Source organism: Carcharhinus amblyrhynchos, unplaced genomic scaffold, assembly GCF_965287045.1.
Source record: "Carcharhinus amblyrhynchos unplaced genomic scaffold, sCarAmb.v2.hapA scaffold_505, whole genome shotgun sequence".
NCBI lineage: Eukaryota > Metazoa > Chordata > Chondrichthyes > Carcharhiniformes > Carcharhinidae > Carcharhinus > Carcharhinus amblyrhynchos.
In genome coordinates, this window is record NW_027650245.1 from 58,155 (window position 1) to 76,752 (window position 18,598).

Consider the following 18,598-nt stretch of genomic DNA (forward strand, 5'->3'; position numbering starts at 1 on the left):
GATGGCGGGACTGATGTATGAGGAGAGATTGACTAGATTAGGATTGTTTACGCTGGAGTTCAGACGAATGAGGAGGGGATCTCATAGAGACTTATAAAATTCTAACAGGACTAGACAGGGTAAATGCAAGGAGGATATTCCTGATGGTGGGGGAGTCTAGAACCAGGAGGTCACAGTCTGAGGAATTAGGGTAGACCATTTAGGATGGAGGTGAGGAGACATTTCTTCACCTGGTGAGCCTGTGGAATTCATTCCCACAGACAGCAGTTGATGCCAAAACATTGAATGTATTCAAGAGGCGGGTGGATATAGCACTTGGGGTGAATGGGATCAAAGGTTACGGGGAGAAAGGGGGATTAGGCTGTAGAGTTGGATGATCAGCCATGACCATAATGAGTGGCAGAGCAGGCTCGAAGGGCTGAATGGCCTCCTCCTGCTCCTATGTTTCTATGTGTAGGTTAGGGGGATTAGCAGGGTAAATATGTGGGGTTATGTAGATAGGCTGTCAGTGGGATGCTCCGTTGGAGAATCGTGGTAGATTTGATGGGCTGAATAGCCTCGTTCTGCACTGTGGGGATTCTATGATAATGTTTTGTGTCTGAATGACTCTTTGCTTGGCTCTATTCTCTCTCCACAAAGCTATCAGACCTGCTGAGATTTTCCAGCATGTTCTGCTTTCGTCTCTTTATTCCTGCTCCTTTCTAAATCTGTAACATTATTTGGCCAGATACTGGCGGCACCGTGGCACAGTGGAGAGCACTGCTGCCTCACAGTGCCGGGGACACAGTTCAAATCCGGCCACTGTCTGTATGGAGTTTATGTTTTTTTTCCCCTGTACTGTGTGGGTTTCCTCCCACAGCCCAAAGATGCGCAGGTTAAGTTGAATGGCCATGCTAAATTGCCTCTTGGTGTCAGAGCAATTAGCAGGATAAATACTTGAAGTTACGGGGATAGAGGCTGGGTGGGATTGTTGTCCCCACACTCCCTTCTGCAGTGTAGGGATTCTATGATTCTAGGTGAGTGTTGAATTGTGCAGCACTCTCTCATTATGCATTTAAACAAGGCTTTAACATTCTGAATAAGGCACAAGGCACACATACAAGTGCAATCATATGTTCAGGCACACAGACACACTCAAAGAAAACACACACAGAAATGTGCACAAGCAGATGCTCAGGCATACACACAAACATGCATATGCACAGACACACACTCATGCATACACTCTAGACACACACGTGCACACTCACACATGCCATTTTCGGGAGGGGGAGAAATTTAAAAGAAGTGTCATGAGAAATTTTAAGTGTTCTGGGATCCTCACTGGTGACCAATATAGTTAAGTAAAGGCAATAGAAGCATACTTGCTATGGCTCTGCTCCTAATCGCAATGCACAAGGCGCCTCTGGAGCTCCGCTGCTAATTATATATCCCCAAGCATTGAAGAAATAGCATTTTAATCCTTTCAACCTAATTTGCAGGCAGCTCATTTGAGACCCAAACTCGCTAAGGCTGAAAGACAATCTGGGATTAGTTAAAAGTCTCTGCAGGAAAGAATTCCTCAGAGGCCACATGGAATGTAGAGTTGGATTCAGGCAGGCTGGATCAAATTAGCTACTGTTAGAACTCAGGACTGTACACTGATATGGAGAAATGTTTTTTGAAATATTAGGAGATCTTCCATGAAATTACTTACATAACATCAAAGGATTCACTCCTCACCAGGAGCAGAGTATCCAGCCTGCCTCTTTCAGCCAGGTTGCTATCAACAGCGGAATGATAGATTTCCACAGCATAAAATCAGTCAGCAGGCTATTGGACTGAATTGGTCCACATGTTTATGTGCCACTTAGGCCTCCATTTGTCCCTATCAGCACATCCTTCTCTTCCTTTCTTAACACCAGAATATACAGGAGCAGAAACAAGCCATTTGGCCCATCACGTCTGCTCCACCATTCAATGAGATCATAACTGATCTGATGGCGGCGCAGTAGCACAGTGGTTAGCACTGTTGCTTCACAGCTCCAGGGGCCTGGTTTTGATTCCTGGCTTGGGTCACTGTCTGTGTGCAGTTTGCAAATTCTCCTCGTGTCTGCGTGGGTTTCCTCCCACAGTCCAAAGATGTGCTGGTTATGCTATGCTAAAATAGTGTCCTGAGATGCCTAGGTTAGAGGGATTAGTGGGTCAACGTGTAGGGATATGGAGATAGGTCCTGGGTGGGATTGTAGTTGGTGCGGACTCAATGGGCCAAATGGCCTCTTTCTGCACTGTAGGGTTTCTATGATTCTCAATGTGATAATGCTCAACTCCGCTTTCCAGCCTTATCCCCATAACCCCTTCATTCCCCTACTGATTAAAAATCTCAGCCTTGAACATACTTTAACAACCCAGCCTCTACAACCCTCTACGGTAAAGAATTGCACAGATTCACTCCCCTCTGGGAGAAGAAATTCCTCCTCATCTCTATAAAAGCAAATTACTGCAGATGCTGGAATCTGAAACCAAAAGAGAAAACGCTGGATAATCTCAGCAGGTCTGTCAGCATCTGTAAGGAGAGAAAACAGCTGAAGTTACGAGTCCAGATGACCATTTGTCAGAGCTTTGACAAAGGATCATCAGCTCTTTTCTCTCCTTCCAGATGTTGCCAGATCTGAGGAGATTTTCCAGCGTTTTCTCCTTTGGTTCCTCTGTCTTCAATGGGCAACTCCTTATGTTTATCTTATGCTTATGATGTGGGTATGCCGGCGTTGGACTGGCGTAAACACAGTAAAAAGTCTGACAACACCAGGTTTTAGTCCAACCTATTTATTTGATAATATTCTCACAAGCTTTCGAGGGGTTACCCTCTTCGTCAGGTGAATGGAGAGTTCTGGCCTCAGACAGAGCATATAAAGCACAGACAGTTTAGAGATTACTGATTAAAATGCGAATCCTTACACCTAACCTGCTGTTCAAGACCTGAAGTGGCTGACAATGTGAGTGGTAGGAGCACTGATCACAGTTTAAAGAGATGTGTATTGTCTCCAGACAGTACAGTAAGTGAGGTTTTGCAAACCCAGGCAAGTCACGGGGGTTACAGATAGTGCGACATGAACCCAAGATCCCTGTTGAGACCGTCCTCATGTGTTGAGACCGCACACATGAGGACGGTCTCAACAGGGATCTTGGGTTCATGTCGCACTATCTGTAACCCCCGTGACTTGCCTGGGTTTGCAAAACCTCACTTACTGTACTGTCTGGAGACAATACACATCTCTTTAAACTGTGATCAGTGCTCCTACCACTCACATTGTCAGCCACTTCAGGTCTTGAACAGCAGGTTAGGTGTAAGGATTCGCATTTTAATCAGTAATCTCTAAACTGTCTGTGCTTTATATGCTCTGTCTGAGGCCAGAACTCTCCATTCACCTGACGAAGAGGGTAACCCCTCGAAAGCTTGTGAGAATATTATCAAATAAATAGGTTGGACTAAAACCTGGTGTTATCTTATGCTTATCCAGCTTGTTCCTCAGCACGTCTACCTCTAAAAACATTTGTCCACAGGATGTGGGTGTCATTGACAAGGCAAGCCCATCCCTAACTGCCCACCAGAAGGTGGTGGTGAGCTACCTTCTTGGATCACTGCAGTCCGTGTGGTGTAGGTACACCCACAGTTCCACTGGGGGAGAGCTGCAGGATTATGGCCCAGTGATGATGAAGCAACAGCCGATGTGGGACTTGGACAGGGGACTCACAGGCACCGTTCCCACTTGCTTGCTGCCGTGTCCCTCGAGATACTAGCTGTCTTGGATTTGGGAGGTGCTGTCAGAGAAGCCTTGGCAAATTGCTGCAGTACATTTCAACCACTCCATGTGGAAGCAAGTTTCACATTCTAACCACTCCGGATAAAGTGGTTGTGGGTAGAGGGGAAACTGGTATTTCAACAATTGCTTATTGAATTTATCAGTGACATTCTTATCAAGGAATCCCTATAGTGCAGGAGGAGGCCATTTGGCCTATCCAGTCAACACTGACTCTCTGACACAGCATCTTACCCAAGACCCCCACCCCATCCCTGTCACCCCTGTATTTACCCCACTAATCATCCTAACCTACACATGGGGCAATTGGGACACTAAGGGGCAATTTAGCATGGCCGATTCACATCTTTGGACTGTGGGTGGAAACCGGAGCACCCAGAGGAAACCTACGCAGGGACAGGGAGAGAGTGCAAACTCCACACAGACTGACAGTCACCCGAGGCTGGAATTGAACCCGGGTCCCTGACGCTGTGAGACAGCAGTGATAACCGCTGTGCTGCCCTCTGTACCCTTGTGATACAGCTTAGCAGGAAATCCTTTGATTCCCCTGCACTTGCAGTCTTTGTTAATAGCTCACCAATTAAAAATTACACATCTAACAAGTTCCCAGGTCCACACTTTGAGAAAAATAAAAATTTTGCCCCTCTAACAGTCAATTGATGTTAGTTACCTCAGTCCTGGAGCTGAAATTGAAACAGGGCAAGCCATTCAGCCCCTCAATTCTGTTCTATCTGTCTACTAGATAATAGCCAATGTGCATCTCAGTTCTGTCCAGCTATCTTTCTTTACACTTGGGTGTTTCACAGGTGGATATCAATTAACGGGATCAGGCAGCAGACGGCATTCTGTGGTTCACAACTGTTTTATTGTTACACTATGGTTCAACACAAATACCAGTTTCCCTTCTACCCATCTGGATCCTCTCCCTGTCCAGAAGGGCAGCACAGTGGCACAGTAGTCAGTACTGTTGCCTCACAGCGCCAGGAACCTGGGTTCAATTCCGCCCTCGGGGTCACTGTCTGTGCGGAGTTTGAACGTTCTCCCCGCGTCTGCATGGGTTTCCTCCGGTTTCCTCCCGCAGTCCAAAGATGTGAGAGTTAGGTTGATTGGCCATGCTAAATTTACCCTCATGTCGGGGAGATTAGCAGAGTAAATAATGTGGAGGCTTATGGTAATAGAGTCTGGGTGGGATTGTGGTTAGTACAGACTCAATGGGCCGAATGGCCTCCTTCTGTACTACAGGGATTCTATGAAGCAACAACTCCCTATCAGAGGGAATCCCAGCTCAAGTACAGGCTTCAGTGAAAATCATCGGCTCTCAATTCACTCTTGATATAAAACTTGGTTTAATCTTGAAGGGACCTGTCTTTCTAACACTGTCACTGAATACAACGACCCAACAAAATCCTAGCCATCTCAGTCTTTGATGTTTTCATCCTCAGCCTTAGCAGGAAGGAGTATCCCAGATTTCCACCAAGGTGCGTGTGGATAAAATGCATTCTGATTCCACTCCAGTAACCCAGTAGATTAGCCCACTGGGCAGTGTGCGGAGGGGTATAAGCACGCTGGGAAAGGTACGGTATGAGGTTTGGACACTGAACAGGGGACTGGGGATGGGAGAGAACATTAGCACAGGTTAGCACACTGGGCAGGGTAAGGGGCAAGATTGGCACACTGGGAATGATACAGGAAGTGATTGGGACATTAAGCAGGGGGACAGGAGCGGGGGCGGGGAGGCGGTTAGCATGCTCAGCAGAGGATGGGGAAAGGTTGGGACACTAAGCAGGGATGTCGATGGAGACATGCAGACACTACAACAACAGATGAATGTACATTGCTCGACAATCACCAGGCAAGACTGATCTCTTCCTGTTGGGGAACACTTCAGCAGTCATGGGCATTCGGTCTCTGATCTTCGAGTAAGCGTTCTCCAAGGCGGCCTTCACGACACACAACAGCACAGAGTTGCTGAGCAGAGACTGATAGCCAAGTTCCGCACACGAGGACGGCCTCAACCGGGATCTTGGGTTCACGTCACACTATCTGTAACCCCTGTGACTTGCCTGGGTTTGCAAAACTTCACTTACTGTACTGTCTGGAGACAACACACATCTCCTTAACATATGCCTAATGCTCTTTCCATTCACATTGTCTGCATCTTTAAGACTTGAATAGCAGGTTAGCTGTAAAGACTCGCATTCTAATCCGTATTCTGTAAACTGTGTGTGCTGTTATATGCTCTGTCTGAGACCAGAACTCTCCACTCACCTGACGAAGGGGCAAACCCCAAAAGCTTGTGGGTTTACTATCAAATAAACTGGTTGGACTTTAACCAGGTGTTGTAAGACTTCTTACACTAAGCAGGGGACAGGGGCAAAGGCAGGGAGGAGGTTAGTATGCTGGGCAGGAGATGGGGAGAAGTTAGCACACCGGGAATGAGGTTGGGACACTAAGCAGGAGACAGGAATGGAGGGGGGGCGGGGGGTGGGGAAGAGGTTAGAACGCTGGGCAGTTTCTGCAGTGTTGCTGGACTGTGACCCTCTGTTTCTCACCTTTTCTCGGATTTCCAAAGCTCTCTTGCACAGCGGCTCAGCTTCCTTGTATTTCCCTCTCTTGCCAAAAAGTACAGCAAGATTATTCAAAGTGGCGGCTACCTGTGCAGGAAGGATCAAAGGGCCAGGTTAGCACGCAACGGTTTGTATTCTGCACTCTGTAACTAGCTGGTCCTGAAGTTTCCCCACAGTTCAGCATTCCCCCAGTACTTCTCCCAAGACCATTCGTATGGTGGGATGTGTTAGACTGGTTAGGCTGCAGTGTGGTAATGACCAGATACTTTGTTTTTAGTGCAAACTGGGGGATTGAATACTGGCTAAGGTTTCCCTTGCTCTTCTTCGAACAGTCATTAGATGTTTCTTCACATCCATTTGAGTGGGTAAGCAGGGTTTATCATCTGATCCAAAAGATTACACGTGTGGCAGAGTGGCACTCTGTCAGTGCTGCACTGACAGTGTTAAGACTGGAAAATGTGCTCAAACCTCTGCGGTTGCAGCTGGACCCACAAACTTAAGTTTAAAATGGAAATGGTCAAGAGCTTCAGGTTTCTAGGTGTCCAGATCACAACAACCTGTCCTGGTCCCTCCACACTGGCATGATAGTTAAAAAAGCCCATGAAAGCCTCCTGAGGAAGCAGAGGCAAAAACAATTTGGTATGTCTGCTACGGTAGTCACCAACTTCTACAGATGCACCACAGAAAGTATTCTTTCTGGTTGTATCACAGCTTGGTATGGCTCCTGCTCTGACCATGACCACAAGCTGAGTTACAAAAGGTCATGAATGCAGCCCAATCCATCACGCAAACCAGCCTCCAATCCACTGATTCTGTCTACACTTCCCACTGTCTCAAAAAAAGCACCCAGTATAACCAACAACCCCACACACAGTGGACATGCTCACTTCTACCTTCTTCCATCGGGAAAAAAGTATAAAACTCTGAGGTCATATACCAACCAACTCAAGAACAGCAGCCATCAGCCTTTGAATGAACCTATCTTATATTGAGCTGATCTTTCTCTACACCCTGGCCATGACTGTAACACTACATTCTGCATTCTCTCCTTTTCTTCTCTATGAATGGTATCCTTTGTCTGTATAGTGCGCAAGAAACAATGCTGTTCACTATATGTTAATACAAGTAACAATAATAAATCAAGTTAAAATAAAATTGAGAGGAGTGCTAGCATGGGCAAAATATAATGTATTGGTGCATTAATGAAGGAGGGGCTGCCTTCGGAACTGCAGTCCAGTAATTTTGAAGTGCACTAGAAAGAGGACAGAAAACTTGAGAGACAACCTCCTTATCTTTTAACAATCCACCAGCATAAAGTGCCAAAGAGCCCACTGCGTCCTGACAATCCCCTTTTCCAAATCCCTTCATGATGTGGCTCCTTCCCTTGTTTGTAACCTCCTCGCTCCCCTACAACCCTCCCAAGATCTCTGCGCCCCTCCAATTCTGGATTCTTGCATCCCCGAAATAAATCGCGCTACTGGTGTCGGCTGGGACAGCAGCTGCCCGAGCCCCAGACATCGCCAGGCAGCCGCTGATCAGCCGATTGCCCATCCAGTTACTGACCACACATCACAATAACAAGACTGACCGCTGGGTGATCCTGGCCTAGGGTTTTCTCCCGGATTGTCAGGGCATCATTCAAAAGGTTTGCAGCTTCCTTGTATTTATTCTGATCTCTGAAAAACAGGAGAGGAGGGATTGTTAAGAGGGTTTCCGGGGGCATGGGGAAGATATAGTGAACAATCAACATCGCTAACTATTCTTGGAGTGGCTAATAAAGGACAGGTAGCGAATAGAGGAAAATCTCATAGAATCAAATCCTTACAGTGCAGAAAGAGGCCATTCAGCCCATCAAGTCTGCACTAACTCTTTGACAGAACATCTTACCCAGTCCCCACACATTTACCATGATTAATCCCCCAAACTTGAGCATCTTTGGACACTAAGGGACAATGTACTATGGCCAATCCACCTAACCTGCACAACTTTGGAGTGTGGAAGGATACCAGGACACCCAGAGGAAACCCACACAGATACGGGGAGAACATACAAACGCCACAGAGATACCCAAGGCTGCAACTGAACCCGGGTCTCTGGCTCTATGAGGCAGCAGTGCTGTGCCACCATGCTGTAACCTTGCCTGCAGATGCAGATTTCCTCATTAACAAGACATCAATGGCAGCAGGCACCCTCTAAATCGCCCAAGGATGATGGTGCCATTGGGTAACTAAAGCCATTGCTCTACTCGGAATTCAGTCACAGAGATCTGGAAGCTCCGAGGTGGAAACATTTGAGGGAATGCCCTCAAAGCATCCCTGAAGAGGTCCAACAATTCCTCGCCCACCACCCCACCCCCCCCCAACCCCCCAGGCCCAAGCGAGGCCGTTGCTTGTGGCTGACCAAAAATGAGAAGGTGAGGTCAGGAAGACACTGGACACAGCGAGAACTCTGTTGGGAACACGCAGGGGCAAGGTTAAAGCAAAGCATCAGAGGGAGTTCACACACCTCAGCTACCCAACGCTTCAAACACCACCTGCCCTGTGCATGGCTGAGGCTAGATCATACACGGGACTGATCAGCTATCTCAGTACCCATCAAAATAGATTACGTGCCAGTCATCCTTGATCCTGAAGGACTGCCTAAGGTAAGCAAAGAGGAAGATGCAACAACCAAGCCCAACACCTTCTGTAGACGTGAACTTGCAGTAATGGCCAATGAACAGTAATCAGAAGTTGGAATCTCATGCAGTGTTATACTCCCTAACTTATGGGGTACTGCCCCAGCTGTGAAGAGCTGACTAACTGATTCATTTTTATAGATGCACCATACAATACATCCCTTCTGGTTGTACCACAGTTTTATTTGACTTACTCAAGGGTACAAAAACAGACTGGCGACAGCTAGTTAGCTTGGATGGTTAGAGTATTGTGCTGATAATGCCAAGGTGGAGAATTTGATCCCTAAACTGGCCAGTGTACCTAAAATAAATCATATCAAACTTCATTCAAATTTGGGGGGGGGGGGGGGTTCATCAGTCCATTAGGGCAGCACGGTAGCACAGTGGTTAGCACTGCTATTTCGCAGCTCCAGGGTCCTGGGTTCGATTCCCAGCTTGTGTCACTGTGTGTGTGGAGTTTGCATGTTCTCCTCATGTCTGAGTGGGTTTCCTCCGGGTGCTCCAGTTTCCTCCCACAGTCCAAAGATGTGCGAGTTAGGTTGATTGGCCATGCTAAGAAATTGCCCCTTAGTGTCCAGGGATGCGTAGGTTAGAGAGATTAGTGGGTATAATGTGTAGGGATATGGGGGTAGGGTCTGGGTGGGATCGTATTTGGTGCAGACTCGGTGGGCCGAAGGGCCTCTTTCTGCACTGTAGGGTTCTATGATTCTATGATTAGTTTACTTGATACACAGAAGAATATCAAAGGGGCTGCAGGGACACTGGGTTGGTTAATAAGTCCAAACAGCGGGCAATTGAGGGGCTCTCAGACCCCCGAAATGTCTATCCATCTACCATGGATATATTTGCTGCCGTTTGTCCCTAGAGAGGGAGCACACAGAGTTTACCAGCACACTCAAACATATTTCTGTGGCTTTGGAGTCACAGGTAGACCAAACGAGATAAGGACGGCAAATTTCCTTCTCTAAAGGACATTAGTGAACTAGATGGATTTTTAGTGGTTAGCGCTGCTGCCTCACAGCACCAGGGACCAAATTCGATTCCCAGCCTCAGGTCACTGTCTGGGTGGAGTTTGGACATTCTCCCCATGTCTGTGGGTTTCCTCTGGGTGCTCCGCTTTCCTCCCACAGTCCAAAGATGTGCTGGTCAGGTGCAATAGTCACGCTACATTCTCCCTCAATGTACCCGAACAGGCGCTAGAGTGTGGCGACGAGGGGAATTTCACAGTAACTTCATTATAGTGTTAATGTAAGCCTACTTGTGACTAATAAATAAAGCAAACAAACCTGGGTCTCTGGTGTTGTGAGGCAGCAATGTCCCTTGTTTTGTATCATCAGAAAAATTACATACAATACTCAGTCTCTTTGTCTAAATCATTAATATAAATTGTATATAGTTGAGGTCCCAGTTCTAATCCTTAGAGAATTCCACTGGTCATTTAATGTTATATTAATTCTATTGCTAAGGTTAAGGTTAATAAATAAACTTTAAGACTTTAACTTTTAAGACAATGACAATAGTTTCATGGTCATCAGTAGACTCTTCATTCCAGGTATTCTTTACCGAATTCAAATTCCACCATCTGCTGTGGTCCACAGAACATTAGCTGAGTTTCTAGATTAAAAGTCTAGCGATAATACCATGAGACCATTGCCTCCCCTAACCTACACATCTTGGGACATTAAGAGGCAGTTGATCATGGCCGATCCACCTAACGTGCACATCTTTGCACTGTGGGAGGAAACTGGTACATCCGGAGGAAACCCATGTAGATTCGGGGGGGAATGTGCAGACTCCGCACAGACAGTGACCCTGGCTGGAATCGAACGCAGATCCCTGGCACTGTGAGGCAGCAATGCTGACCACTGTGCTGCTCCTATAATAACATGAAGGAAAAAAAAATCATCCTTACACCAAGTAACTCTTCGTGATCTGAAAAGAATTAATCCAATTCTGGGACGAAGGAGAGCCTGTTAAAATCCTGATGACGTCTGTAAACCCCTCAACAGCATTAATGCCTTTAGGTACTCAAGATCCTCTTAGAGAACTAAATATAGTTAATCTGCTGCAAAAACTTAACTCGAGAAGACCAATTTGCAAATGTGTGAAGGAAATGAAAGAGTAATAGTGACTCTTTTGCTCAGATGTTTGCGATTTGGACACAAGTTCACAGCAAAAGGAAGACTCAGGGTGTGGGACTAAGATCTCCCAATTATTCAGCGTCCTGACCAAGGTGCAGTCTTACTATAATTACGCATCTAACGATGGTAATACTCTAACTAAAAGTAAGACACTGCAGCTACTGCTTGAGATCCGAATTTAAAAGCAAAAAATGGTGGAAACGGTCAGCAGGTCTGGCAGCATCCGTGAAGACAGGAACAGAGTTAACATTTCGAGTTAATTAACTTACATCGGAACTGCAAGTTAGACTTAACTGTTCACCGGTATCTGTAATTTGGTTTGTTTTTAATCAACTCTAATGCCAACATTTTACACTGAGATGGAGGCTAGAGTGCCTGGACGGACAGCTCAATTGGGATTTGCCTTGTGTTGAAAGGAGCTATTCTGTTATCTTTAATGACTGGTGATTGGAAAAGGAACTCATTATAGGCACATCATTTACCTGCTGTAAGAAGAGAGGGCGAGCCCTAAAATGTCTTCAAATGAAAGGGCAACTTACTAAATAATTTACACAGGTTTTCAAATAGTACAAAGGAAAGTTAAGTCCTGAAAACCACAAGCTATGACAATAGGAAAAGAAGCAGTTCCAACAAGCTGAGAGCTGCAATGACTGATGATTCCCGAGTAGATTCTTGTACAAGAACTGATAGTCTCTCAGGGACCCCCAGGGACCACTGACACACTGGCCGGGGACCCCCTGTAAATACTGACACACTGGCCGGGGACCCCCTGTAAATACTGACACACTCGCCGGGGACCCCCTGTAAATACTGACACACTCGCCGGGGACCCCCTGTAAATACTGACACACTCCCCGGGGACCCCCTGTAAATACTGACACACTCCCCCCCTGGGGACCCCCTGTAAATACTGACACAGTCGCTGGGGACCCCCTGTAAATACTGACACACTCCCCCCTGGGGACCCCCTGTAAATACTGACACACTCGCCGGGGACCCCCTGTAAATACTGACACACTCGCCGGGGACCCCCTGTAAATACTGACACACTCGCCGGGGACCCCCTGTAAATACTGACACACTCGCCGGGGACCCCCTGTAAATACTGACACACTCGCCGGGGACCCCCTGTAAATACTGACACACTCGCCGGGGACCCCCTGTAAATACTGACACACTCCCCGGGGACCCCCTGTAAATACTGACACACTCGCCGGGGACCCCCTGTAAATACTGACACACTCGCCGGGGACCCCCTGTAAATACTGACACACTCGCCGGGGACCCCCTGTAAATACTGACACACTCGCCGGGGACCCCCTGTAAATACTGACACACTCGCCGGGGACCCCCTGTAAATACTGACACACTCCCCGGGGACCCCCTGTAAATACTGACACACTCCCCGGGGACCCCCTGTAAATACTGACACACTCCCCGGGGACCCCCTGTAAATACTGACACACTCCCCGGGGACCCCCTGTAAATACTGACACACACCCCGGCGACCACCTGTAAATACTGACACACTCGCCGGGGACCCCCTGTAAATACTGACACACACCCCGGCGACCACCTGTAAATACTCATATTCCTACAAGCTCCAAGTTTGTATGAAATGGTCAGAACAACAACAAAGCAAGTTGATGTTTTGAACTAAGAGGATCACACAAGGTGCACGCTGATGTAATAAGTATAATAATCTCACCTTGGCCAGGCTCCTGTCAACATCACCCTTTATTTATAAAGTGCCTCCTGGCTGTTACAGAGTGCAGATCAAGCCTCAGAGACCTTAGACTTCTGGCCTGAGTGGAGCCAGTTGGTTTTAGCAACAGCTCCCCCCACCCCCTTCCCCTCTCCATCCCAGCTATACGTTCCCTAGTGTGCAGGCATCCAATTGCCTAATCGAGGAGCTCGTACTCTACAAGCCTCATGGTGAGATCTATTGACGATCCCCCCACCCCGAGAACAATAAGGTACAACAGCAAATGCTGTAAGATCTCAGCAGGTCTGACAATCTGTGGAGAGAAAATAGAGCACTGCTGCCTCGCACTGTCAGGGACTCAGGTTTAATCCCATCCTTTGGTGACTGTCTGTGTGGAGTCCACATGTTCTCCTCGTGTCTACGTGGGTTTCCTCTGGGTGCTCTGTTTTCTCCCACAGTCTAAAGAAGTGCAGGTTGGGTGGATTGGCCATGATAAATTGCCCCTTAGTGTCCAAAGATGAGCGTGTTAGGTGGATTGGCCATGCTAAATTGCTCCTGCCTTTAGGGCCAGCATGGAATTGTGGTCAGTGCAGACTCGATGGGTCAAATGGCCTTCTTCTGCACTATTAGGGGTTCTATGATTCTAACGTTTTTAGAGTCGAAACATTAGCTCTATCCTTTCTCCACAGATGAGGCTGAGATTTTCCAGCATTTTCTGTTTCAATTTCAGATTCCAACATCCGCAATATTTTGTCTTTGTAACAGGGGAATTTCACAGTAACTTCACTGCAGTGTTAATGTAAGCCTTACTTGTGACTAATAAATAAATAAACTTAAAAGTTAAATAAACCTTATAATAAATAAGTCAGGCACTTTGACCTAAGTGACCAATCCTATTGTCCTGACAGTCGGAGTGTTAAGCCAGCTTGCGGCTGTGCAGCAATGAAGGGATCGTACCTGTAGACCAAGGCGAGAATATTTAGCATGGTGGCCACATCAGGGTGGTTGTGGCCTGACGTTTTCTCCAGGTCCTCCAGTGCTTGTTTACAGAGGGGGACAGCCACTTCGTAGCGGCCTTGTGAAGCATACTGTATGACCAGGTTGTGCAGGGTTCGCAGTCGTGCAGGGATCTCGTAGCCACCTTGCTGGGCTGCAGCTGCTGCACTGCTGTGCTGTTGGTGCACTGCAACACACAAGGAGAGAGAAATCAATCACTTGCACACTCAGTGTTTCCTCTCCCTCTCGATAAATGCCAGTTCCTGCTCCAAACTATCATTCCTCCCCACAACGACTTGCATTCAGAGCCCTCACTTACCACTTCCAAGGAGGCCTAACTGAGTTGAGGCAACAAGCATCGTAAGTAATAGTCTCGCGACGCCAGGTTAAAGTCCAACAGGTTTCCATGGTAGCACGAGCTTTTGGAGTGCTGCCCCTTCATCTGGTGATGAAGGAGCAGTGTTCCAAAAGCTTGTACTACCAAATAAACCTGTTGGACTTTAACCTGGTGTTGTGAGACTTCTTACTGTGCCTACCCAGTCCAACGCTGGCAACTCCCCATCATGGAGGACAGAGGATTCAGTCACTGTCAAAGCTGAGGTCCTCAGTCTAAATTGACCATTAACCAAAATTTAACTCAACAGCCATGTCACACAATCAGCCCTTCGAGCCTACTCCGCCATTCATCACGATCATGACTGATCATCCAACTCAATAGCCTAATCCTGCTTTCTCCCCATAACCTTTGATCCCATTCGCCCCAAGTGCTATATCCAGCTACCTCTTGGATACAGCCAATATTTTGGCATCAATTACTTCCTGTGATAATGAATTCCACAGGTTCATCACTCTTTGGGTGAAGAAATGTCCCCTAACCTCCATCCTACCCGAATCCTCAGACTGTGACCCCTGGTTCTGGACTTCCCTGTCATTAGGTGCATCCTTCCTGCATCTACCCTATGAAATTCCAGCCCCCTACCCCCCACCCCATCATTTGTCTGAACTCCAGCAGAAACCTCTCCAGTATAAACAGTGTGGCTACACGAGCAGGTCAGAGGTTGGGAACTTTGCGGTGAGTAACTCACCCCCTGACTTTCCGAAGCCTGTCCACAAGGTGCAAGTCAGGAGTGAGATGGAATACTCTCCACTTGCCTGATTGAGTGTGGCTCCAACAACACGCATGAAGCTCAAAGCCATCGGGGACAAAACAGTCCCATTTGATTGGCACCCCATCTACCAACTTCACCATCTCCACCATTTACAAGATGCACCGCAGCAACAAACCATGATTCCTTTGATAATATCTTCTAAACCTCCAACTTCTACTGCCTAGAAGACCAAGGGCAGCTGCCATATGGGAACACCACTATCTGAAAGCCTCCTTGCCCACCACCCTGAATTAAAATAAATCACTGCTCCTCCAGGGTCGCTAGGTCAAAATGCTGGCACTCAGATCAAGGTGACCCACCACCAAATTCTTCAGCCAGCAACCCCAGCAGCCGCTCCCACTAAGATTAGGGTTAATTCAACACAGACTGGGGTCAAACATGAGACCCTTTCTGACCTGTATAACTCAAAGACTTCACTTAGAGGGAATACTGACTTGGGAGTCCTGGGAGAAGTTCGCCCAAGATCGCTTCACCTTGGCACAATGAAAAAAAAGGTGTGGCCTCCTTCAAATATTCAGAAAACACAAGGAGAGGTGTCTCAAGGGGCTGCGGAACTGTACAAAAAAAAGCAGAAAAACTTTGCCTCAAGTGTGTGAGCAGCACAATACAGGCCTCAGTCCCCAAACGCGTTTGTTAATTTTTTTTTGAGCCCTGAATTTCATCCCGTTCCGGATCGAGGTTGCAGCTAAAACGTAAAGGCTGCCTGGCCTATCAGCCCGCCTGCCAACCGTAACAGCAGACGGACAACATAAAATTCCAGTCAATTGCTTAATTAATTTTAATTTGCTGTGCGATTGTCAGCAGGGCCGCTTCCAACTCGTATCTCTTCTCACACAGTTATACACACTTCCAGATCGGGCTCACGCTCAAACTTGATCCATAAAATTCTGGCCCAAACCTGGACTCTGTACTCCAGATGTGGTCTCAGTAATGCCCTGTACAACTGCAGAACTTCTCTATTTTAATATTTCATTCCCCTTGCAATAAACAACATTCCATTTGCCTTCCTAATTGCTTGTGACACTTGTATACTAACTTGCAGTTGTCTCTTAATGAAATAACTTGGCAAACCACTAAACACAGGGACACAATAGGAGCAGGAGTCAGCTACCAAGCCCTCCCAGCTTGCCTTATCATTCAGTACATGGCTGATCTATGCTGCTCAACTCCTGTTCTGTGCCATTTCCTCATAGCCCTCTATTCTTCGATCTATCAAATATTTATCCACCTCCACTTTAACTACTTCTAATGATCCAGCCTCCAGCACCCTTTAGGGCAGAGAGTCCCAGAGGTTCACCACCCTCTGCGAGAAGAAATTCCTACGCCTCTCCATTTTAAATGGCCAGCTCTTTATCTTACGGCTCTGTCCCCTTGTTCGGTATGCTCCCACTTGTGAACCCATCTCACCATCTACCCTGTCAAACCCCCTCAGGATTTTGTACATTTGAATAAGGTCACCCTTTACTCTTCTAAACTCCAAGGGATAGAGGCCCGGATTATTTAGTCTCTCTTGATAGGACAACCCGAGGAATTAGCCTGGTAGATCTTCTTTGGATTGCCTCCAATGTTACTATTTCCATTTTAAGATAAGGGGACCAAAACTACATACACTATTGCAGGGGAGGCCTCACCAATCCCCTGTACAATTGTAACAAAACCTTCCTGTTTATAAACTCCAACCCTTTTGCAATAAAGGCCTTCTTAACTAGAATCATGACAATGCAGAAGGAGGCCATTTGGCCCATAGAGACTGCAACGACCACAAGCCTATTTCCGTAACCCCACATATTTATCCTGCAAATCCCCCTGACACTAGGGTCAATTTAGCATGGCCAATCAACCTAACCTGCTCATCTTTCGGACTGTGGGAGGAAACCGGAGCACCCGGAGGCAACCCATGCAGACACAGGGAGAACTCCACACAGACGGTCACCCAGGGCCAAAATCAAACCTGGGGTCCCTGGCACTGTGAGGCTGCAGTGCTAACCACAGTGCCACCCCTTGCCACAAACTTAACTCTGCTAGCATTCTGTGGTTCAAACTAATAATATGTAAGTAATTGCTTTTTCCACTGAGGCTAGGGGAGAAAAAAACTAGAAGACCTGGGTTAAGGAGGGAAGTTTAAAAGGAATACTGGCGGGGGGGGGGGGGGGGGGCCTTCTTCACACAGAGAGTGGTGGGAGTGTGGAATGAGCTGCCAGATGAAGTGGTGAATGTGGGCTCACTTCTAACATTTAAGAAAAATTTGGACAGGTACATGGATGAGAAGGGTGTGGAGGGATATGGTCCAGGTGTAGGTCAGTGGGACTAGGCAGAAAAATGGTTCAGCATAGCCAAGAAGGGCCGAAGGGCCTGTTCCTGTGTTGTGTTCTATGGTTCTAACATCCGCAGTACATCTAGGAGAGCGGGCGGGTCTTGACAAATGGCATCCTAAATTCCTGAGGGCATGTTTTTCAAAAAGATTTACTGGATCAGAGAAGACTGTTCAAGGAGGATAGGAAGAAGGAAACATTAATTATTTAATCTAAAAAGAAAGGTGAAATGAAACAGCCACCCACCTCTCTGTAAACTTCCACCTACCAAAGCCAACCAGGTATCCAGCGTTGTATAAAACAACAAACAGCAACATGTTTCAGTCTGTCACCTTCAATTATCCCCACCCTTTGCCTGTCAGTTGTCTCCGTTTCTTTCGTCAGTTCATTTTTCATCTTTCAGGTGCAGAGTCTTGCCTGCTTTCTCCTTTTTGGGATTTTTTTTCCAAACAAAAACCCTTAGCGATCATCTCCCGGTATGGGTGGTTTGTTTTGTATGCTCAGTCAGGTATCCACCCCTCCGCACCCCCACCGGAATTCCCTGACATTTGAGTTTTGAGCGACCAGAAGCAACAACCAAGAAACTCGCACGTTTGGGGGCAGCGGCCGGGGGACGGGGGAGTGGTGAGAGGGAGTTGGAACCTGAATTTTATAGAACACAGTACAGTACAGACCCTGCAGCCCCCGATGTTGTGCCAAGCTATGTCCGAACCCAAGATCAACTATCCCACTCCCTATCATTCTGGTGTGCTCCATGTGCCTTTCCAACAACTGCTTGAAAGTTCCTGAAGCGTCCGACTCCACTATCACAGCAGGCAGTCCAGTCCATTCCACACCCCAACCACTCTCTGACTAAAGAGCCTACCGCGAACATCCCTCCTACATCTCCCACCATGAACCTTATAGTTATGCCCCCTAGTAGCAGCTACATCCACCCGACGAAATAGTCTCTGAACGTCCAATCTATCTATTCCCAGAACAGCACACAATATTCCAAACATGGTCTCACCAAGGTCTTGTATTTTCTTTCAGAATGAAAGCAATGAAATGCAAATGTTAGCTCCCATAAGGCATGCAGGGTACTTACATTGAGTCGGCTCATCCTCATTGGGGAATAAGTCATCCAGTGGCCCCTTCTCGAATTCACTGACTTTATCATCCTGTCAAACAGAGAAAGGAAGCGGGAAGAACAGTCGTGAGAGAATACATTGCCACAGTGACTATGCTTCAA

General features: G+C 47.2%; 1 protein-coding gene across 5 annotated transcripts in view; it reads right to left on the bottom strand.

Moving 5' to 3' along the window:
- The window catches only part of klc3 (kinesin light chain 3), an 87,839-nt gene that overhangs the window by 35,050 nt on the left and 34,191 nt on the right, over positions 1-18,598 (bottom strand). For all 5 annotated transcript variants that reach the window (XM_080183977.1, XM_080183974.1, XM_080183978.1 and 2 more), the window contains exons 4-7: positions 18,455-18,527; positions 13,848-14,073; positions 7,956-8,043; positions 6,353-6,454 (exon numbers count right to left, since the gene is read on the bottom strand). In XM_080183977.1, the coding sequence (XP_080040103.1) occupies positions 6,353-6,454; positions 7,956-8,043; positions 13,848-14,073; positions 18,455-18,527 (489 nt within the window). The remainder of the gene's footprint in view (positions 1-6,352; positions 6,455-7,955; positions 8,044-13,847; positions 14,074-18,454; positions 18,528-18,598) is intronic.